The sequence below is a fragment of the Chrysemys picta genome, chromosome 2, assembly GCF_011386835.1.
Source record: "Chrysemys picta bellii isolate R12L10 chromosome 2, ASM1138683v2, whole genome shotgun sequence".
In the NCBI taxonomy this organism is placed as follows: Eukaryota; Metazoa; Chordata; order Testudines; family Emydidae; genus Chrysemys; species Chrysemys picta.
In genome coordinates this window covers 42,164,032-42,188,069 of record NC_088792.1, presented here as the reverse complement: position 1 = coordinate 42,188,069, position 24,038 = coordinate 42,164,032, and the positions used below count along the sequence as shown (strand labels likewise).

Here is a 24,038-nt window from a genome sequence, read left to right as displayed (position 1 = left end):
AAGATTATATGAAAACAAGTGGATGAACACAGTGCAATTATACTATCAGACTTTAAAATCAGTATGGATGGCTTCCCTTGGTACAATATTATGCGGGCCTAGTAACTTCAAAAGTTTAAATGGCTGAGCTAGAAGATCAGTTTATACCTTGGGAGAATATCAAGGATGTAAAGAAAACTGTTTGTCCTTGGATCAGATACATCACCTTGCAGGCCAATTCTAAGGGAGGATAAAGAATAGAACACAATTATCAGCTTGTCATCTTAGTTATTAGTTTTTAAAACTAAACATTTAAAACTCTTCACTTAGGTCCTGCTCACACAAAGGATTCTGCACAGGCACCATTGTCTGCACATATGGATCCACTTGCAGGATCAGGGCCTTTTTCAGCGCTCTAAGGACTGAATATTGACTCCCAGACTCAATCACAAAGAGGTTAGGGATTAAGAATCACATAGGACCCAATCCTGTAAATATCTAACCTTGGGTTGAATCCTGTAAGGTGCTAAGCTCTCTGGCCCAATCCATCAAAGCACTTAAAACGTGCTTAACTCTAAGCACACGAGAAGACCTGCTGAACTCAATGAGACTACTCACATGCTTAATGTTAATCACATGCTGAAGTGCTCTGCTGGAATGGGCCCAGAGTTCTCAGCAATTTCCAGGATCCAGCCCCACATGCATAATTTTACTTATGTGAGTAAATCCATACACTTAAATGGGACTACTCACTTGGCTAAGTGATTCTGGGCCCAGAGCATGTATTTTTATTGGCTTATTTAAAAAGGAAAACAACAACATGTAGGTGCAAGCATTTGGGTATTTTTCTTTTCCAAATTAATTTTACATAGCACTGTCTTATCAGTATGTAATCAAAACAGTAATTTGAAAAAAATAAAGAATAAACCAACCCTCTCCATGCATTGTTTTGAATCAAAAACACATTCTTAAAGATCATCTTTTTTGAAATTGAAGTTATTGGTGTGATCAGAAGGCCAGATCCTGCTACCCTTAATCATGTTGAGTAGCACCTTACTTCACAAGTAGTTCCAACATCATCAATGGGACTGTTCAAGGGACTACTCAACAAGAGTAAGATTATTATAACCTGGCCATGTGATTTGTTACAGACTTAACGTAATTATTAAGGGGGTCAAGCAATTAAAAAAAGTAATTGAGATTTAAAAAATTAATTGTGATTAATCGCACTGTTAAACAATAATAGAATACCAGTTATTTAAATATTGAGATGTTTTTCTACATTTGCAAATTGATTGATTTCAATTACAACACAGAATACAAAGTATACAGTGTTCACATTATAGTTATTTTTATTACAAATATTTATGCTGTAAAAAAGAAATAGTATATTTCAATTCACCTCATACAAATAGTGTAGTGCAATCTCTTTATTATGAAATGTAGAATTACGTACAAAAAAAAATAATTGCATTCAAAAATAAAACAAAGTAAAACTTTAGAGCCTACAAGCAGGGCCGGCTTTAGGCCGATTCAGCTGAATCGGGCCCCGCGCCTAAGAGGGCCCCACAGTTGTCCACCCCGCCCCCAGCTCACTTCCCCCTCCTCCCCTTCCCTGAACGATCCGCCCCCTGCTCTTTCCCCTCCCCTGCCTCCCGCGAACATCTGATTCGCGGGAAATCTGAAAACAAGCAGGGGCAGGCGGTAGCAGGTAAACTGGGGCGGGGGGGGGGCGTGAGGAGGGATCCGGGGAGGCGCGGCCCAGTCCAGCTCCGGCCGAGCACCCCTAGCCCCGGCGGCTCTGGCTCCGATTTGGCTCGGGCCCTGGCCGAGCTTGGGCCCCGGGGCCGGGCTGGCTCCGGCCGAGCGCGCCAACCTGGCCCCGCGGCTCCGGCCCAGGCCAAGCACCCCCGGCCCCAGCAGCTCCGGGCCGGGTCAACTCGGGCTACTGGGCGCCGGGCCCAGTTCTGGCCGAGCACATCGCCCCAGCCCCGCGGCTCCGGCCCCGGCGGCTCCAGCCAAACACCCCCGGCCCTGGCCCAGTTCGGGCCCCGGGGCGCTGGCCCCGGTTCCGGCCGAGCCCCCCCGGCCCAGCCCCGCTCCCAGCGCCGGCCAAGCACCCTCGGCCCCAGTCCGAGCGGCTCCGGCCAGGCTCGGGCCCCGGGGTGCCGGCCCTGACCGAGCGCACCGGCCGAGCACCCCTGGCCCGAGTGGCTCCAGCCCGGCTCGGCTCGGGCCCCGGGGTGCCGGCCCTGACCGAGCGCACCGGCCGAGCACCCCCGATCCCGGCCCGGCCCCAAGCCCCGCGACCCCGGCTGGAGCGCGGCCTGATTCCTGGGGGCGGGGCTTGCAAGCAGCAAGCCCCGCCCCCTGGAATCAGGCCCCGCTCTTGCTAAAGCCGGCCCGGCCTACAAGTCCACTCAGTCCTACTTCTTGTTCAGCCAATCGCTCAAACATAATGCTGCCTGCTTATTGTTTATAACGTTACCTAAAAGTGAGAACAGAAGTTCGCATGGTACTGTCGTAGCTGGCATTGCAAGATATTTACATGCCAGATGTGCTAAAGATTCATATGTCTGTTCATCTTCAACCACCATTCCAGAGGACATGAGTCCATTCTGATGATGGGTTTTGCTCGATAATGATCCAAAGCAGTGCGGATCAACGCATGTTCACTTTTATCATCTGAGTCAGCTGCCACCAGCATAAGGCTGATTTTCTTTTTTGGGGTTCGGGTTCTGTAGCTTTCGCATCGGAGTGTTGCTCTTTTAAGATGTCTGAAAGCACGTTCCATACCTCGTCCCTCACAGATTTTGGAAGGCACTTTGGACTCTTAAACCTTTGGTTAAGTGCTGTAGCTATCTTTAGAAATCTCACATTGGTACCTTCTTTGCGTTTTGTCAAATCTGCAGTGAAAGTGTTCTTAAAACTAACATGAGCTGGGTCATCATCTGAGGCTGCTATAACAACATGAAATATATGGCAGAATACGGGTAAATCAGAACAGGAGACATAGTATTCTTCCCCAAGAAGTTCAGTCAAAATTTATTTAACACTTTAAAAAAAAAAAAAAAAAAAAAGAGCGCATCATCAATATGGAAGCATGTCCTCTGGAATGGTGGCCAAAGCATGAAGGGACATATGAATGTTTAGCATATCTGGCACATAAATACCTTGCAATGCTGGCTACAAAAGTGCCATGCAAATGCCTGTTCTCACTTTCAGGTGACATTGTAAATAAGAAGCAGGCAGCATTAGCTCCTGTAAATGTAAACAAACTTGTTTGTCTTAGCGATTGGCTGAATAAAAAGTAGGACTGAGTGGACTTGTAAAACTTTAGAGCCTACATGTTTGAGTGCAGATTATGTAACAAAAAAAAAAAAAAAAAAAAAAAAAAAAAAAATCTACATTTGTAAGTTGCACTTTCATGATCCAGAGATAGCATTATGGTACTTGTATGAGGTGAACTGAAAAATACTATAACTTTTGTTTATAATTTTTTACTGTGCAATATAATATAATATATAGTGAGCACTGTACACTTTGTATTCTGTGTTGTAATTGAAATCAATATATTTGAAAATGTAGAAAAACATCCAAAAAATAGTTAAACAATAGAATACCAATTGAAATTTATTAACAATGCGATTAAAACTGTGATTAATCACGATTAAGTTTTTTTGAGTTAATTGCGATTAATCGACAGCCCTAGCAATTATTGTTCATCTATTGAAACCCAACTGTTACTTGGAATTAATCAAATAAACATACGTCCTAGCAGGTCTACTTCTTATCCAATAAAGATCTGTCATCTCCAGTACCCACACAGAAATAGGTATAGCAGAAGATACATGGGAAAACATAGACAGATATGAAGCATGAAGTGTATGGATCTTGAGAATTTTTTTAACTTAATAAACGTTCATAGTTACTGCATTTTTCTCCAGAACTGGAATATTTGTTATACACACCTTGTAAATGGCTGACATGGAGGACTCATCAAAATCATATCAAAAGATAATCTGTTTAACTCCGCCAGTGTTATGCCCTGAATAAGGAAGAAACATAAACGTGCTTTTGGGATTGTGAGTTTTTTCTTTTCTGTCAATTACTGCTTTATAGCTACCAAACTTTCTGGTTACTTCCACTGTTAGCAGTCCCCTAGTAAAAACTTTCTAACCTGGCTCTTTGGCCTAATAACTGCGGCCTTCTCCAATGCTTGGCAAACACTGTAAAGTGCAGATTTGTATTTACTTCGACAGTGCACTGGCAAAACTGATGAGGTCAGAACACATTCTTGATCCTGGGTTTGTCAATCACACTTTTAGAGCAGCCGGGATAGCTCACATTTCTTTCAGTGAGTCACATCAAAAATGTTAGCTATATTTTTCTCCCCCAAACCAACGAAGCACCTTTATTCAAATATTTAACCATTTGTTGGTCAGAAAAAAATATTTTAAAAAGCATTAAAACTCAACAGGAGAACAGAATTAGATTTTGAAAAAGCATTTTCCTGTCTGTAGTCACCTGCCCATAACAATCTCTCAAATAATAGTCACTTGTCCATAACAACCTTTCAAATATTACATCTTTCTGAAAAGATGCAAATTCCTTATGCAGAATCAAATGCCCAGAGGTTTTGCAGAGAATCTTCACGAAAACCTGGGACAACAGATTTTTCCACCTAGGCCACAAAGCATTAGTAGAGGTAGTATTACCCTAGCACTTAGGAGCCCTAATCATGAACCAGGGCCCCCAGTGCTAGGTAGTGTACAAACACCGAACAAAAAGTGCAGATGTTCTGCAGCCATAATTCGTAATGCATGGGCTACAGCAGCAGGTGCTGCCCTGGTACTCTCCCGACAGGGATGGCATGGTACTTACCAGAGCTGGGTTTTACCAGATAAAATCCTGGTTTTTACCTCCCTGGGAATAACTAGCTAGGCATTTTCTATTTTAAAAAATGGTTTTATTAAAGCATATCACATTACACTTAGTTTTAGTTACATATTCAAACTGTGGTTACATGAGGCAGTAGATTCAGTGATTAATATAGGGTTGTACAAATAAAAAGTAAAACTGCAGTGGGAGTAATTCTAATATCGGTAATTAATACTGAACATCAGAATGTCTGTATACATTTTGGTTAAGTACTTTCTTGAGGAAGGTTATACATGTTGACTTATTTCAGTTTTCAATATTACATAAAAGTTGAAAATATTCAATTACGTTAAAACAACAATAATGCAGAGTTGTAGACTTGAAGCATTAAGCAAAGCAATCAGAAGCACACAGAGCTGCAGACAACCGGTCCAGGTCCATTTGGCGATGCAGCATTTTGTAGCAGAAGACCAACTCTGAGGTAGTGGAAAGACAGAGCCTATTCTTCAGTTCTGAATGTGCATATCCAACGTTTGAAAAGATTCATTCTGTGCTTGCTGGACACTGCAATTGCACCACCAATTCCATTCAGTCAGATGGAATATCAGCATCCTTCTGATTTTTCTACCATGTTTCAGGGGAAACTTTTTCCTTGAAAGCAGATGAAAAATGCTGATTTTTGGATACAGAGCTTCTTCTACTTTAAATGCAAGAAAATATGGAAGAAAGTTGAAATTTTTGCTGAGCAGCCAGTGCCCAGCAATTTCTTCTTATTCAGCTAACAATTTCTTTCTTGCATATTTCGGATGAAGGCAGTTGGCCAAATGTGTACTGGAGTAACTGTCTCTTTTATCATTAGCTCCAACCATACTTTGCATGCAACAGCAATTGTTAATGTTTCCCTTTGGAATGCCGACCTGGATCGGGCTTTGTTGAGATGTATTTGGCTATGGCAATGCAGTTTTACCAGTACCTTCACCGTCAGAATCGGATTCAAATCTTCACACACGTTTAGCCAAAGTCAGTGATTCCAGGGTCTTTGTTCTTTCCACTGCATTTTGAAAAACGTTTCCTGATGGGGTCTGCCTACCCACTCCCTTTTGCTTCACAATTTCTGCGTCAAAAGACTCTTTGCCATCTTAATGAACTTCCTCAAAATAACCATGAATCGGGTCAAGTGGTCTTCCACCTTTGCGCATGTTGAAATATTTTTACTTAAGTCACTGTACTCAGAGTTCAGTTACAGCAGTTGCTCTGCAGGCAGCCACTCCAGAGCAAGAGGCAAAGTACTGCCCTGGATGGTTAGTTCAGCAGTTTATCTCAAATATTGAAACTTCTGAATCTGGGGATTCCCCTTCTTTGCTAAACAAACATCTAATTTTCATTACTAAACAAAGAAGGGGAATTCCCAGATTCAGTAGTTTCTGTTTCAAATAGACAAGGCAATAACATACAGCACTACACTGAGGCTATATTTTGTGTAATTTTATTTGCTTGATGATCATGGTATCTCCCCTTTAAAATTAAACAAACCATATTACTGAAAAACTATTACCAAATTCCTAAATATTTTTCAGTAACATTAATTAGTCTATTCTCATAATAATTTTATTTTTCCCAGTTTAAACCGGTATTTACCAATGCCCCATTCTAAACTAGTTTTTCCTGACAAACTCCCAACCCTGTCTCCCCCTACCAAATCTCCTCTCCATACTAACAAGGGCGACTGCTTTGCAGCAGGCAAAGTGTGCACTGTTCCCATGTGCTGTTTTTCCACGGCCTGCCTGCCTTCTGCTGGTACTTTTAGCTTTGGGTGTCAGGACTTGCTGCACCATAGTGTGCTAAATAATGTGGACAAATTCTCACAAGACTGATACTGTCAAATTGAATGTGTGGGGGTTTTAGGTTTATTTTTAGTTAGGACAAAGGTTTTTAAGCTAATAGACTGAAAGTTGTATGTTTGACTGGCAGGTCTAAGGTTCCAGAAGCATTAGGCTGTAATCCATGACTCACATTTCATCCAGAAATACCATTATAAACAGAATATTTCATACCATGTCATGTGCTGTTGCTTAATATGGCATATGTTATAGTTTAACTGCTGGGTAACACTAATAGGAAGGGGGTTAACTTAGTTCTTATTAGTGGTGAAGATTTTTTTTCTTTACCAGTACACTGTGAAAAGTTTATTCTGGTCTTTTTTGTGTACAATCCCACAAAGCTAGTTTTATGGCTTACTGGTCATACAATACAAAAAGATTTTTGTTCAAAGGAGAAAGAATTAGATCTGTGTTGCAGAATTACTACCAGAGATACAAGTTCATTAAACTGCACCAGAAAGTTTAGTTAATAGTATGTGTGTGTGGGGGGGGTTAAAATAGCTTAATAATCAGCCAAGCTGTGACACCACACCTACAGAAACAGAAGCAAGAAAGTGAGTGATTATGGTCATGAAAAAGAATTGGCGCTTTTTATGTATTTCGGGGGTTAGCTTTATAAAAGAAAAGTTGCTAAAATTCCAAAAACAGCAACGCAAGAGAGATTTTACTGTTTTCCCACAAAGCTTAAGGAAGATTTTACTGACTTGAATCTGCTCCTAAAATCCATCAAGGACGTAAAATGCAATTCCTCTTCTTTCTTTCCCCCATTTAAGAAACTCTGAGCTGACATTAGTCAGCAAGTACCAAGTGATGAATAAGCAGGCAACCTATAGCCATCCACTCTGGTTTTACTTAAACTGGTGCATTAAAACAAGCTCAGAAACTTCTACCATCAAGCTAAAAACTGTGACAGGAGATTACGAGGTCTTCAGTAATTTCAAACCATTCTGAAATGGACAGAAAATTATACAAATCCATGTGGCTAATTTATAATTCTCCTGCCATATTAAACATACCAAAACAAAAATGTGTAATTAAAATTTGTGGCATAAATCAACAAAAGCATCAAGCCTTTTTATAAACACTGAAGTTAATTTACAAAGCTCTTTTTCAAGGAAATTAGAGAGGGAAGGGACTTACTAGGTCACCTGGTCGATCCAGCCCTCTAACAATGCAGGATTGTTCCCTACAGTGTATTTTAAATTGCTTTTTACAATCCAGTTTTAAATGCAGAAGAAATGAATGTCTCTTACTAATCTGACAAAATTCTTTTACATTTCTTTTTATTTTGGGGGTTGATGCACCCTGCTTGGCCACATAACCTTTCTGGGCACAGTAATCAAGCACTCTTACACAGCAGGTTTTCAGGAAAAACAAAATCCCTCTCAGCTAACCTAGAAGGCATCTGAAATCAATCTACTCTGTGCACGTGTGCATCTCCCTCAAGTAGCAGTTACACCTCCAGGAATCGACCAAAGTCATCACTACACATAATCCAACAAAGCAATCCTTTTACATTACTGCCTCCCACTTTCAAGTGTTTTGATTCCACATTCCCTACTAAATGTGGGCAGTGAATACTCAACTGAGATGGCTAGAGCACAAAGAGACACGTGTCCATTACTCACCTCAATTGTCTTTGCCCACAATGGCGTGCTGGGAAAGTTGTGTTTGTACACTTCGTTAGCAACAGTGTTCACATCAACAGCAGCAGCAACTTCTGCTGATATACAGCTTTCTGGAATTAAGAAAGGAATTTGCAAAACCATAGCTGTGCTTTAAATCACACTACATTTTCTCATTATGTTACCAGAGCAAACGCACACATAGTTTTAAAGGTAAAGGAAAAGAGAAATAATGTGCTCAGAACAACTGTGCTGACTCAGACTTTACACAAAACGTACAGCAATCACTTCATTTTATAGCCAAAGCTGCTTTTCTCCACCCACTGCACTCCAAAAAGTGATTTGTAATCACTGTAACACACATGCACAGAAACTCCATCCACCCTTTTCTTGGTCATTATTGTAGTTACATTTTTTCTAGGTAAGAACACAGGGGACATAAGGATTTGCAGATCAACATGCTGCACCATGCAGCAATTGACAGAAATACTCTAGCTATTAATGACAGATCTTACACTCTGGAAACCAGACTTGCCACTCTTGAAGCATATTGTTTGTCAGTTTGGGAAACTGGGTTAGTAAAGTTGTTCTTGAACTTGGGTCATCTACGTTGCTGCACTGAAACATCCAAAAGGGGGATTTTTAAGATCACTGAAACACATTATTGCTTGTATTCCACCTTGGGCCCTGACCCTGCAAATGTTTTGTATGAGTGCAAGGGTCCTCTGGCATGGAGCAGCATGAAGGACAAAGGCATTAGGCAGCTCTTAGTGTAACACCATAATTTCTTAGATGAAAAGAGATATGATTGACGTCTTAAAATACATTAATGAGAAATCAGGAGACTGCAGTATAAACCTAATAATAATTATCCTACAGGAAAAATGCAGAAAACAGACACAGAATAAACAATTAGTTTATAGAGCAACAGAATAAGCCAATTCTACAGAAACTCAGATCACAAAAGATGCTGTTCAGTCTACCACTGATCATAGCACATTGCTTATCCCCTACACCCAGTGGTTCTCAAACTTCTTTACTGGTGACTCCTTTCACATAGCAACCCTCTGAGTGCGACCCCACCTTATAAATTAAAAACACGTTTTTATATATTTAACGCCATTATAAATGCTGGAGGCAAAGTGGGGTTTGGAGTAGAGACTGACAGCTTGCAAGCCCCTCCCCCCCATGTAATAGCCTCGTGACCCCCTAAGGGGTCCCGACCCCCAGTTTGAGAACCCCTGCTCTATACTGAGCCATTTTACATACCATGCAAACACTTTCTACTGTAAACTATATCAATTCTAACAAACAGCAGCAACTCCATGATCTGCTTGCCATGTTATTCCAACTTCAGCATTAACAATTTTAATCTGTTTTTGTAAGAAAAGAGACAAGATAGACTCCTTTAATAACATTATTTTTCAAAATGACATGTTAATTGTCAACCTGAGTATATCATATGAATGATTGCTAATTATCTGTTGAGTGCTGTAAATGTTCATGGTACTTTACAAAACAGAGTAAAACACTTTCCATGCCCAGCAATTTCAGAGCAGGAAAGCCAAGTACAGAACTCCAATAGTGACAACTAGAACACTGAAAATTAAAGCCTTATCTACTATATCTGATTGCTAGAGCTTTCAAGCCTCTGCCATCTTATTCAAATTTCTCTGCCGTTCAGAAATATTTGAAAGGTCACAGTATGAAACAATATACAGGAATTTTCATTCAGGCAACACTAGCATTTTCTGGTTTGCTCACTTAATCTAACCAATAACAAAGACAATCTAAGCCTCAGGGGGAAAAGATGAATAGGTGAACTATGTTACCACCTATTAAAGGCCCATTTTATAGCATCTCTTATTTTCTCTCTTGACATTGTGAACTCTCATTGTTACAGATGTATTACGCACAGGTATGCTCATAGCAGAGCAACTGTGATGACTACACCTGGCACTATGGATCTGGTATGTTAACACAGACATCTACTAAAAAAAAAAAAAAAAAAAAAAAGTTTAGCAGATCAACTATCTAAATTTAGAAGCATATTTAAAAATCCGATACCATGGCTTCCTACAGCACAACAGTAATGCCTAGGTAATGCATCCAATACAGCAAAGGAGATTCCTTTTGAAGATATATTGTCTCTAACAGGTGACTGCCCTGTGGGTGCCCTGACAGGGATGAAAATTAACCATGTCAAATCATTATCCCATCAAACGAATAATAAAAATGGGAGAAGCTGGAGGCTCTGACAGCCACTCTTAGGTCAGATGTCCACCCTTTCCACCACCACTATTTCCATCTCCTTAATTTTTTTTTTTTTTTTTTTTTTTTAAACCAGGGACTTCAATCAAGGGCTTTGTAGGCCCTAAAGGCTGGCCCATGGTGGTCACCACACATACTGGAAGAGTAACCAATGATTTTTAGGAAAGCACTTGTGACACACTTTTAACCCAAACCATAAAGGCTAATTCTGGAGGGAAAGTTATAGAAACTTTGTTCTAATTCGCCTCATCTAATACCTATTTCTCCAACTCTACAATGCTGGGATCTTACAGGATCTCGTTTCAGTGCAAAGGACAGACTTCACTTTCCTCCTATTGAGCTGAAATAGCATTGAACTCAACAAAATTTACTAATAAGACTTTTGTTCTGTGTTCAGATTCCAACATTCAGAAGTGAGTAATGTAATGGAAAACATGGCTATTTTCGTTTTCTAGATTATCTTTTTCAAGAGAAGTGGGGAAAACAATGTACACGGTATGCCTACATTAGTTCTCCTGAGAGCATAGCATAGGCAGCATGGTGCCATTGCCCAGCAGAATCAAATTTGTTAGCATAGTAAGTTACGTTAGCCTACTTCCCACTATATCTATAGAGCCAAGTAGAGAATTTTATCTTTACAAAAACACTATTACCAAGGTCAGGTTTTTCTCTGGGTTTGGAGAAATAGCAAGCATCTCTTATCTATCAGTTTTAGGTTCTTCTACAGAGATACTTCAGCGTAGTTCTAAACACCGTATGAATGTCACGTACTAATAGCTTTTCTTCTATGGCTCTGTTACATTAAGTAAAAGAATATACAAGAGTTTCGGTTTACAAAACCTCTTGGCAGACTAAGAGCACTGCTGTTTTATATGAATTGCAGACTCTGCACTATAGAAATAGTAATTAATCAATACATACTGGGCAAGAAACTTCCTGGTGCAATCAAACTGAGGTCAGCACATGAACAATAGGAAGGGTAGGGTCACCTTTACATTCACATTTCCTGGGGCCCCATTCAATCCCTGGTGTAAATCAGAGGAGCCTCTGGGCTGCTTTGACTTACTTCCAGCTGTTCATGGCGCCAAGGAACTGTTCTGGCAGCTCAGAATCGCAAGGACACAGGGTAACCCCAGCCACTATCCCTCTCTACCAAGGATGTCCCATAATGGGGTACCGGGGAAGAGTGTTGCACAAAGCCGCTATGCCAGATCTGTGTCCCTTGGGAGTTCCTCTGACACAAGTGGATTTGTCAGAAGGAGGCTTTCTGGTAGCTTTACACCACCGGAACTGAACAAAGTAGCTGGGATGGACAAATTAATCTGGACCACTGTATCTAGCAAAGGAAAATCTGCATACTCAAGATCTCACAATAAAAAATAAAATAAAATCACCTTTGTGAGATTTTATTAAAATCATTTTAATATTTAATCTGGATGCTAAATTTTGATGTGAATAACTCAATGGCCACCACATTTCTGTATAATTGTCTTTTCCCATCATTCAGAGCTTTTTTCTGAAACCAAAAGAACAGACTTGCGTTTTATTTTCAATTATACATTTTATTTAATTATCCAGCCATGAGCACAAAATCTATTTCCCTGTCTAGAAACATGCAATATTTCCTCATTGTTTATGCAATATTTAGGCATTTCTGACTAGGTTACAACCAGTTAACTGAACTCCAAAGAAAAAACACAGCACAGCACTAAAAGAAATATGCATTGCCCTCGAGATGTCTCTTAAAAGAGTAAGTGCCAGTTTTCAAGGGCTGGCAAAGTAATTAAACTGTAGCTATGTAGAAAACAACTTAATGTTAGGAAGGCTAAGAATAAAGCATACATTTTTAACTGTGAGGGTAATTAACCACTGAACAACATGGATGAGGCTTTTTTTAAACAACTAACAAAATCATCCAAAGCCCAAGATTTGGTGGTGATGGGGGACTTCAACTATCCAAATATATGTTGGGAAAATAACACAGCGGGGCACAGACTATCCAACAAATTCTTGGACTGCATTGCAGACAACTTCTTATTTCAGAAGGTTGAAAAAGCTACTGGGGGGGAAGCAGTTCTAGACTTGATTTTAACAAATAGGGAGGAACTCATTGAGAATTTGAAAGTAGAAGGCAGCTTGGGTGAAAGTGATCATGAAATCATAGAGTTTGAAATTCAAGGAAGGGTAGAAGGGAGTACAGCAAAATAGAGACAATGGATTTCAGGAAGGCGGATTTTGGTAAGCTCAGAGAGCTGATAGGTAAGGTCCCATGGGAATCAAGACTAAGGGGAAAAACAACTGAGGAGAGTTGGCAGTTTTTCAAAGGGACACTATTAAGGGCCCAAAAGCAAGCTATTCCGCTGGTTAGGAAAGACAGAAAATGTGACAAAAGACCACCTTGGCTTAACCACGAGATCTTGCATAATCTAAAAAATAAAAAGGAGTCACATAAAAAATGGAAACTAGGACGTATTACAAAGGATGAATATAGGCAAACAACATAGGAATGCAGGGGCAAGATTAGAAAGGCAAAGGCACAAAATGAGCTCAAACTAGCTACGGGAATAAAGGGAAACAAGAAGACTTTTTATTAGAAGCAAGAGGAAGACCAAAGAGAGGGTAGGCCCATTGCTCAGTGAAGGGGGAGAAACAGTAACAGGAAACTTGGAAATGGCAGAGATGCTTAATGACTTCTTTGTTTCGGTCTTCACCGAGAAGTCTGAAGGAATGCCTAACCTAGTGAATGCTAATGGGAAGGGGGTAGGTTTAGCAGATAAAATAAAAAAAGAACAAGTTAAAAATCACTTAGAAAAGTTAGATGCCTGCAAGTCACCAGGGCCTGATGAAATATATCCGAGAATACTCAAGGAGCTAATAGAGGAGGTATCTGAGCCTCTAGCTATTATCTTTGGAAAATCATGTGAGACGGGAGAGATTCCAGAAGACTGGAAAAGGGCAAATATAGTGCCCATCTATAAAAAGGGAAATAAAAACTACCCAGGAAACTACAGACCAGTTAGTTTAACTTCTGTGTCAGGGAAGATAATGGAGCGAGTAATTAAGGAAATCATCTGCAAACACTTGGAAGGTGGTAAGGTGATAGGGAATAGCCAGCATGGATTTGTAAAGAACAAACCGTGTCAAACCAATCTGATAGCTTTCTTTGATAGGATAATGAGCCTTGTGGATAAGGGAGAAGCTGTGGATGTGGTATACCTAGACTTTAGTAAGGCATTTGATACGGTCTCGCATGATATTCTTATCGATAAACTAGGCAAATACAACTTAGATGGGGCTACTATAAGGTGGGTGCATAACTGGCTGGATAACCATACTCAGAGAGTTGTTATTAATGGTTCCCAATCCTGCTGGAAAGGTATAACAAGTGGGGTTCCGCAGGGGTCTGTTTTGGGACCAGCCTTGTTCAATATCTTCATTAACGACTTAGATATTGGCACAGAAAGTATGCTTATTAAGTTTGCGGATGATACCAAACTGGGAGGGATTGCAACTGCTTTGGAGGACAGGGTCGTAATTCAAAATGATCTGGACAAATTGGAGAAATGGTCTGAGTTAAACAGGATGAAGTTTAACAAAGACAAATGCAAAGTGCTCCACTTAGGAAGGAAAAATCAGTTTCACACATACAGAATGGGAAGAGACTGTCTAGGAAGGAGTATGGCAGAAAGGGACTTAAGGGTTATAGTGGACCACAAGCTAAATATGAGTCAACAGTGTGATGCTGTTGCAAAAAAAAAAAAAAAGCAATCTGCTGACAATGCTCCTACTAATGCAGCCCAATATGCCTTTAGCCTTCTTGGCAGCAAGGGCACACTGTTGACTTATATCCAGCTTCTCATCCACTGTAATCCCCAGGTCCTTTTCTGCAGAACTGTCACTTAGCCAGTCAGTCCCCAGCCTGTAGCAGTGCATGGGATTCTTCCGTCCTAAGTGCAGGACTCTGCACTTGTCCTTGTTGAACCTCATCAGATTTCTTTTGGCCCAATCCTCCAATTTGTCTAGGTCACTCTGGACCCTATCCCTACCCTCCAGCATATCTACCTCTCCCCCCAGTTTAGTGTCATCGGCGAACTTGCTGAGGGTGCAATCCATCCCATCATCCACATCATTAATGTAGATGTTGAACAAAACCAGCCCCAGGACCAATCCCTGGGGCATTCCGCTTGATACTGGCTCCCAATTATGCAGGAGGTCAGAGGAGATCCTAAATCTGGCCTTAAAATCCAAATTATAGAGCACTCTTGTCCACTTACTGCTATGGTGGAGGCGGAGGTAGTGACCTAAACATTACAGAAATTCAAACAGCTGGAAGTAAAGTGGCTACCTCTGTTAGTTTTAGATTTGGAAAAGGCAATCCACAGTTTATAGCTCTCCGTAAAAGATTGAAAATAAAATTTCAGCGGCTACCAAATATGTCCTTTTACACTTGACAAACCGATTCCCTGCCATGTGTTTCTAACAGACCTTAAAATTAGCATAGATCTGTTTATATTTATTGCTGCACTCCTGCACCAGAATCATCAATGTCAGCACAGCACATGGAATATATAGCATACTGCCAAGGGCAGGGTCTGGCAGATTTGAAAACAAAGGGAATTCAGAACCAAAGTAACTATCTACTGTAGAAGATTATGAAAACAGATGTAAGAAGAAAGAACAGTCACATTTTATGCCAGTTCAGTTTCCCTTTAGAATAAACATTAAAGATTTCATTTTTGGTCTATTATTGACTTCTAATGTTGATTTTTATAATTTTTAACCAGCACTATTCTTGTGGAAAAAGCTATATTTTAGAAATTGAAGACTCAGCCCAGATTGACAATATGGTTTAATTTGGGGTTTTACTGGACTATATTTCTGCCTGCCTATTTTTCTTTTATTTAAATGTAACTGTTCTCAGTGATATAACACAGATCATTTATATTTTACAGGAGTGAACAGCAATCAGACGTTTGATGCCAAAGTTTACTTTCTAGAATGTCTTTGACCAAGACCTTTTACAATTATTGAGATAGCCAGATAAAATGGTAGCCATAAAAAAAACAGAAATGACAGACTGCACATAGATTTAAATCCTTCCTTTATGAAACTTAATCACTGGGAAGAAAAAATACAACTGAACTTGTAACCCAGAAGTGGTACCTTTTAAAGTTCTTCTCTCATATTTCATGCAAACACAAATTTTAAACATCCAGCTAACTAGAAGTCTGGATGGAATAGACTTGGAGTCAATTGTATATGGGAAAGCTGCCTAAATTAATAAGCCATGAAAAGTTTGTTTTATTTCATTGGGGTTTTTGTTTGTTTGGTTTTGATTTTTGCTTGTTTGTTTGGAGGAGGGTTGCTATGGAAGAGGACTAGAAGAAAAGATGACTTTTCTAAAAACAAAACATTATAATTTTCATTGCAGATGTTCTGTGGTTAAACAAATATATACGGCAGTTTTTGGTGTCTGACATCGAACGGTCGAAGTCTCCTATTTCTTAACAGTGGAGAGAATGACCTGGAGCAGCAATCACATTACCTTCTAATGGGAATAAATAGGATTAAATTCTGCTTTCAGACACCCCAAGGTAAGGGCCCAATCCTGAAAGCCTCAACCATGTGTGCAATCTCCTTAACTTTAACAGAACTATTCACACACATAAAGGTCTGCAGAACAGGGCCTAAATGAGGGACTACTCCATTGGCTTTGAGAGACTAACTGGACATGTCTGAGAGCAGAGACTCCTGCATTCTAATCCTAGCTCTGTCACTGACTCCCTTTGTGACCTTACTTAAAGCACTTATCAAAATTATGCTGTTTGCATTTCTTATGTTACTAAACATTAAAAATCTCCTTACAAAGTTTTAAAAGTGCTAAAACAACATACTTCAGTATACACAGTGAAGTTTGTAGTATCTGTATGTAAAGTATAAGCAAAAAGCTGCAGATTTTTCACCATGAGTTTCAGGACTGATGCTTAAATTTAGTAATAAAGGATTGAACACAACTCTCATGTCTCCATTGACAATAATATACTAATGCTCTCTGTGTGCTACTGATGTATTGGGGAACAAGCCTGGTCTGTATAAATAAGTCACCACCACACCACGTGTATCTCCTACTATGGGATAAAAACTGTGGTTATCTCAGAAACCACTATATAGAAGCATTGTTGCTAAATGTTGAATTTTTTTTTTAGGGATTTATTTGGTATGGTGGTTGCCATTATCTTGCAAACTCTTACACATGCACTTCATGATGAGTGAGTAATTATATTGAAGTTTAATACACGTGTAAGATGTTTGCCAGATCAGAGACTAAAAAGATGCCAGGGAGTGTTGGGGAAGGTAGCCTTAGCTTGATTATGGAAAATATCTATTCACCAATTACAAACAGTAATAATTTTACAGAAAAACATAAGTTAGTCTACCTCTAAGTTAGATGTTAGCGTGGTAGGGAACCAACACGGATACTGATCTTGGCAGCATTGTAGAAATCCTTTTGCAGAACTGGTCTCTCTTGCTGCAGACTGTCGCTAAGGTTTTATATACAATCTTTTCTTTTTAAAATAACAAAGCTTCTTTTCCTCTCATTTTTCTTGGACATACACATTTACTGGAATAATTACTAAAAGATGCCAATGAGCAACCTACTCTTGATTTCTCGTGAATCCTGCTGACTATACTCCACAGCACTGGTGAATGCAGGATCTCTTTTCTTCCCAAACATTTGGAGGAAACCCCCATAATGCCCCACTACCAGATGATGCTGAGAATTCTATTGTCTCCTGTCACATGACAGCAGAAGAATTCCATTAGAGAAATTTATGCCATGGTGCCACTCTTGTTTATAGCTGCATATGCACAAGTTTGAAGCACACATGAATTCTTGCTATTATACATGAAAAAGTAATTGCAAGGAATTTTTACTTTCTTCCTCTAATCGCCGCATGAAAACAAACATTTGAGTCCCACTTTGCCTTTACTTTGTGCCTTTATAAGGATAAACATCATGAGTAAACTAAACCCAAACGGCTACAAGACACATTAAAAATGGGGATAAAGAAACGGAATGGAACCCCTTTTATTCATGCTGCGCAGTTATTAGTCATAACAGGACTCAAAACAAGACTTGTCTGCAAGTGTAAAATTTGCAGATTTTAAAGGGACATGGAAATAGGGCATCAAGGGGCAGTTTGTACTTCTCATCACTCACTTCCCATAAAGAAAAATAGCCGGATCTGAAAAAAGTAATGTCCGCTGTGATGCAAATGGTATTGTATCCATTTGATATGCAAATTTCAATTGGTACTTAACCCTTCAACACTATCCAGGGTCATTCAAACAAATAAGAATTCAAGCCTCCCACTAAAGACATGAGTCGCTTCATCTGCTCTGGATGGTACCTCTACAAAAGAATCCTAGCCATACTATTTGCATTTATTGTAATTTCTTCATTTGAAAGTAAACCCAAAAGAACAGAAATGTAAATTACTATCTACACTGACACTACTGCAATTGTTCAGAAACTCCATCTGTAATTCTAAGCTGTAACTGAAAGTTCTGGAAATAAACGGAACATTTCTGGGACCAACAGCAGTGATTTAGTTCCCTCCCACCCCTCACAAAAAAAAAACATGTCTTAGATGCAATGGTGATGATTTGGTCACACTCCCAACATTCTCAAGCACAAGCAGTATGCAGTGTGGTGTTATACAATCATCATACTTTTTGCTCACCTATTTGCAATACTCTCATATTTCTCCGAGGCTACATCTCAGAAAGGCTCATCTCTCATAGCTAATTTGTTGCTTTTATGCTGTGGTATTACATTTCAATTGGACCTTTGGCATCTGTAGGACCCCCTGAGATTCCCCAAGGACTTTTAACACATTAGTATCAGTATTTGTTAATCATTGGAGGATGTTACTGGGTGTTCAGAGAGTGTCTATTATTATGTTAACAACAGAACCAGATAACATCTGGGGATGATTTTTCCTATACCTATAGATACCAATATAAGACAAGTTGATAATGGTGTGGATTCAGTCTATTTTTCCACAGAATCTCATGGAAAGCAAGATAAAACATTCAGATTTATTTTAGAATTAAGACTATGTTAGACAGGAATACAAGAAACAAAGTATCTGTCTCTTTCTTTCAGTTAAGATTCCAGAATCTCTAGAACTCTCAACAAAAATACCTGTGGCCCATACTCTCTTCCAAAGACACCTTTAGAGAATGAGAGAGGGGTTTGGTCCCTAAGACAGTTATTAAGGCTTAGTTGTCTCTTTAACTATTCCTACTTTTTTGCATGTTCACATATTTTATTGTCTTTCCTTTTAGTTATTGTAACACATACACACAAATATTAAAATAAAACAATAACTTATTTTGTATGTGTTTTGGGCAACTCATTTTAAATACCTTGTTTTTCTCTTGCATTTTATTCTGCTGGCAAGCTCCCCTAGTTGTATTCTAAATCCTTATTGAAAGCTTTCAATTTGCACTATAGTTAACTGTATTTAAAAACCACAAACCACATCCAAAAAGCTCTTGTTTAAAACTATGTTCCTTCATTTTCCACCTCCTACTGTTTCGGGAACTTTAATAGGCAGGCACCTGGCAAAAGACGAGATGAAACTGCCTGATTTTCCAAATAACTTAAAGAAATGAGAAAACAGACCTTACTGGCATAGAAAAAAATGAATTCCTTTATGCCCAGGATAAGCACAGATATTCATAATAACCAAAGAAAATGGAACTGAAGGTAAGAGGGGTTCAGTCAAAAGGAAGATATCTTAGTCTGGCATAGGAGAGAGAAGTGACAGCAAGTCTAAGGGCAGTCTACACTACCACGCAACCTGGGCGCAGCTGCGCCACTTCGTGCAACTGGTGAAAACGCGCTATGCCGCTAGGAAAGCACTCTCCCTTCAGCATAATTACTCCACCTCTGCGAGAGGCAGAAACTATGTTGGCGGGAGAGTGTCTCCCACTGACATAGCACAGTGTGAACAGCACTTAAGCTGATTAATTGCGTCGCTCTGAGGGGAGGGTGTCTTTTTCACACCTTGAGCGACATAAGTTACATCAACTTAAGCAGCAGGGTAGACCAGCCCTAAGGATATCACCTTATTAGTCTGCAGAGCACCTGCATTGGTGTGCCTAATACAGGTTTTAAATGTTTTTGGTAATACCTGGCCAGAGTATTTAAGTTGGTCCCCTTTATTAGACCTTTAGTAATTAAAATGCTGGTTGGGAGAAAAAGGGATGTGTCTAAGATATGTATTTAATTACAATACTTTCCTTCAAGCCAACTAGTTTTGTCCCTGAAATTCTTGTTCATAAATTCAGGTTTCAGCATAATCCAATTGAATTTATAATTTGGCAGGAATGTTCCAATATTAACTAAAATCATTACAAATACTTCAGCCCTAATAAAGGCTAAAAATTAGGCTGTCAATTAATTGCAGTTAACTCATGCGATTAACTCAAAAAAATTAATTGTGATTAATCGCAGTTTTAATTGCACTGTTAAACAACAGATGACCAATTGAAATTTATTAAATATTTTGGATGTTTTTCTACATTTTCATATATACACCTCTACCCTGATATAACGCAACCTGATATAACATGAATTTGAATATAACGCGGTAAAGCAGTGCTCCGGGGAGGGCAGGGCTGCGCACTCCCACGCATCAAAGCAAGTTCGATATAATACGGTTTCACCTATAACGCGGTAAGATTTTTTGGCTCCCGAGGACAGCGTTATATCGGGGTAGAGATGTATTGTATTCTGTGTTGTAATTGAAATCAAAGTGCATATTATTTTTGATAAAATGATAAAAGAAATAGTATTTTTCAATTCACCTCATACAAGTACCATAATGCAATCTCTTGATCATGAAAGTGCAACTTACAAATGTAGATTGTTGTTGTTGTTACATAACTGCACTCAAAAACAAAACAATGTAAAACTTTAGAGCCTACAAGTCCACTCTGTCCTACCTCTTATCCAGCCAATCGCTAAGACAAACAAGGTTGTTTACATTTACAGGAGATAATGCTACCCTCTTCTTATTTACAATGTCAGCAGAAAGTGAGACCAGGCATTTGCATTGGCACTTTTGTAGCCAGCATTGCAAGGTATTTACGTGCCGGATATGCTAAACATTCATATGCCCTTTCATGCTTCAGCCATCATTCCAGAGGACATGCTTCCATGTTGATGATGCTCGTTAAAAAAAGTATGTGTTAATTGAATTTGTGACTGAACTCCATGAGGGAGTCCCTTGCTCTGTTCTGCCCCCATTCTGCCACGTACTTCATATTATAGCAGTCTCGGAGGATGACTCAGCACATGTTCGTTTTAAGAATACTTTCACTGCAGATTTGACAAAACGCAGAGAAGGTACCAATGTGAGATTTCTAAAGATAGCTACAGCACTCAACCAAAGGTTTAAGAGTCTGAAGTGCCTTCCAAAATCTGAGAGGGACGAGGTGTGGAGCATGATTTCAGAAATCTTAAAAAAGAGCAACTCTCCAATGCATAAACTACATAACCCTAACCATCAAAAAAGAAAATCAACCTTCTTCTGGAGGCAGCTGACTCAGATAATGAAAATGAACACACGTCGGTCCGCAGGGCTTTGGATCGTTATCAAGCAGAATCCGTCATCAGTATGGATACATGCCCTCTGGAATGGTGGGTGAAGCATGAAGGGACATATATTTAGTGCCAGATGCGCTAAAGTTTTATCTTGTGACACCGGCTACAACAGTGCCATGAGAATGCCTGTTCTCGCTTTCAGGTGACATTGCAAATAATGTTTACAGGCAGCATTATCGCCTGCAAATGTAAACAAACTTGTTTGTCTGAGCGATTGGCTGAACAAGAAGTAGGACTGAGTGGACTTGCAGGCGCTAAAATTTTATATTGTTTTATTTTTGAATGCATTTATTTTTTGTACACAATTTTACATTTATAAGTTCAACTTTCATGATAAAGAGATTGCACTATACTACTTGTACGAGGTAAATTGAAAAATATTATTTCTTTCATTTTTTTACAGTGCAAACATTTGTAATAAAAAAATAAATATAAAGTGAGCACTGTACACTTTGTATTCTGTGTTGTAATTGAAATAAATATATTTGAAAGTGTAGAAGACATCAAAAATATTTAAATAAATGGTAGTCTATTAATTTTTTGAATCACACAATTGATTTTTTGAATCGCTTGTCAGCTCTACTAAAAATACTTCTTTTATAACTATACACCACAAAACACAGGCCATCCTAAACCAAAACCCAGTGGGTTTTTTTCAATGAAGTGAAAGCAAATATGCACACAGGTAAAAACCCAACAGGTCTCACTCATGCATGTTAAATACACTCTTAATTTGGGATTAGTTTTAGGGCATCCTTGCAGAATTCTACTTGTCTGCAGCCCTGGAGTACGAATTTTTACTCTGATGGGTTTTTTGACTAGACAAGTAATATCTATCTAATATTAACAGTAATGAACCTACCAACCACTATGGCAGCAGGCAGACGAGCAGATCTGGGCTTCGGCAGGACAGTCTGCAGAGCAATTTTCCCACCCTGTTCCCCCCAAGTTTACAGGGCTGTTTTCCCCAAGCATAGCTCTGCAGACAAGCAGCTCAGATGCTCCGGACTGTTACTATCGGCCCCCCACGCTACCAGAGCTGGGCTCATGCGCTCCTCTGCCTGCGCACCGCGCACAGCCCAACCTGCACAGGTGCCTGCGCCAACCCACGGCGGGCACCGCCAGCCCAGGCCCGCCAGGGCTCCGCCTGGGGCGGCACAGGCCGGGCCGAGCGGCGGTGGGAATCCCAGCCTGGGGAAGGAGGGGGACCGCTGGCGGGGCCGGTACCTGTCAGCGCCTGGTGCATCCCACCGATGCCACTGTACAGCTCCAGCACGCGCACCGGCCCCATCTTCCCGTCCCACGCGCAGCACCTGGCTTTTCACTGAGTATGCGCGTGTGCTCTGCGCATGCTCAGTAACGTCAGCTGAAGCCAGTGCCCGGTCCCTCTCTCCCTCCGCCCTCACTTGCCCCCAGACTCTTCTCCCTGCGGGAAGCGGGGGAGGGGCAGAGTCGGAGCCGGGTCACTGCTCCCAGAGTGGCGGGGCGGGAGCAGGGCCAGGGGCATGAGCGCGAGCTGAGACGGGAGGAGAGGCGCTGCCAGACGGGCCGGGAAGCTGGCTCGGGGAGAGAGAACAGGAGCTGGGGCGAGCCATGGGCAGTGGCTGACAAAGCAGGGAGTGGGTGGCAGCCTGGCTGCATGGTCCGTGCCAGCCCTCTCTCCCCACGGCTGCGGTGTTAAAGACCCAGTGCTGCCCAGTTCCTGGGCTCCAGATCCTCACTAACTTCTGAGGCTCTGGGCTCTAGGAGACTGGATTCTATGTAATGTGTGTGTGACTTACACATCCCCCCCCACCCACCCCCCAATGCAAAATGTTCACACATGTTTTTACTATTTGACTGTTTCAGCCATGTTTTTAACCTTTCAAAGAATCCCTTTCCAGTTTTCCCAGCTGTGACCTGTCTGGATGCAGCTTTATAACATTGCACAAAATTGTCTTCTCATCCGATTGCCTGAACTAGACTTCCGCTGTAACTGTAGCTTCCTTCCTTTCAGTTATTTATTTTTATTTTATTAAATGCTATTTTTATCTTGCATTGTTTTTAGCACTCATTTATCTTGGTTAATATTGTGCATATTCATGTCATTGTGCTATTTAATTTATGTTTTTAATAGCAAGCAAACATTTACAATACCAATTGAGGCTAGTAGTTTAAGCAATCACAACTCAGTGTTTTGAAGTAATAGCACTTCATTGTTTTTGTAATTTATAATTTTTATTTCTACAGTTTTATTTTTTTCCTCATGTACCACAAGTTTACTCTTTTTTAAGTTTCCTTTGATCCTCCTGTGACGTGCAGTCTATATGGTTTTATAAAAATATTATAATAAGTTAATATAATGTAACTGGGATATGCTTCATGCAAAAGATCTCTTGTAAGGTATCATTACAAAGCTTATAATCTACTGAGTGAAAAGAGTGTGATCATCCTATTTGTATAAATGTACCACTCTTGTATCTAAAACTAGAAATATAAAATATAACTCTGTGGGCCTATTGTAATTATGCAAAGTGTGGGCCATTAATGGTGGTTTGGAATCTTGATGACTCCCGTTAACCAGGACCATTGTCTGCAGATGGCTGTGTTTAACCTGTGAGTCTTCAGCCTTGGCTACACTGGCAATTCACAGCGCTGCACTTGCTGCACTCAGGGGTGTGAAAAAACACACACCCCTGAGTGCAGGGAGTGCAGCGCTGTAAAGCGCCAGTGTAATCAGCGCCT

The 24,038-nt window shown here is 40.2% G+C and overlaps 1 protein-coding gene across 7 annotated transcripts in view; it reads right to left on the bottom strand.

Moving 5' to 3' along the window:
- Positions 1–22,690, bottom strand: part of TRDMT1 (tRNA aspartic acid methyltransferase 1) — a 41,222-nt gene extending 18,532 nt beyond the window's left edge. For 3 of the 7 annotated variants that reach the window (XR_010598246.1, XM_005282443.4, XM_024106244.3), the window contains exons 1-4: positions 22,542–22,681; positions 8,369–8,478; positions 3,951–4,027; positions 148–219 (exon numbers count right to left, since the gene is read on the bottom strand). Coding sequence is in view for 4 of the 7 variants with exons in the window: in XM_005282443.4 (XP_005282500.2) it covers positions 148–219; positions 3,951–4,027; positions 8,369–8,478; positions 22,542–22,605 (323 nt within the window). In the remaining 3 variants the exon portion in view is untranslated. Of the gene's footprint in view, positions 1–147; positions 220–3,950; positions 4,028–8,368; positions 8,479–22,176; positions 22,320–22,541 lie in introns of those variants that run through there. The other 4 variants (XR_010598245.1, XR_010598247.1, XM_005282444.4 and 1 more) reach the window with 4 other exon arrangements.
- Positions 22,691–24,038: the final 1,348 nt, after the last annotated feature.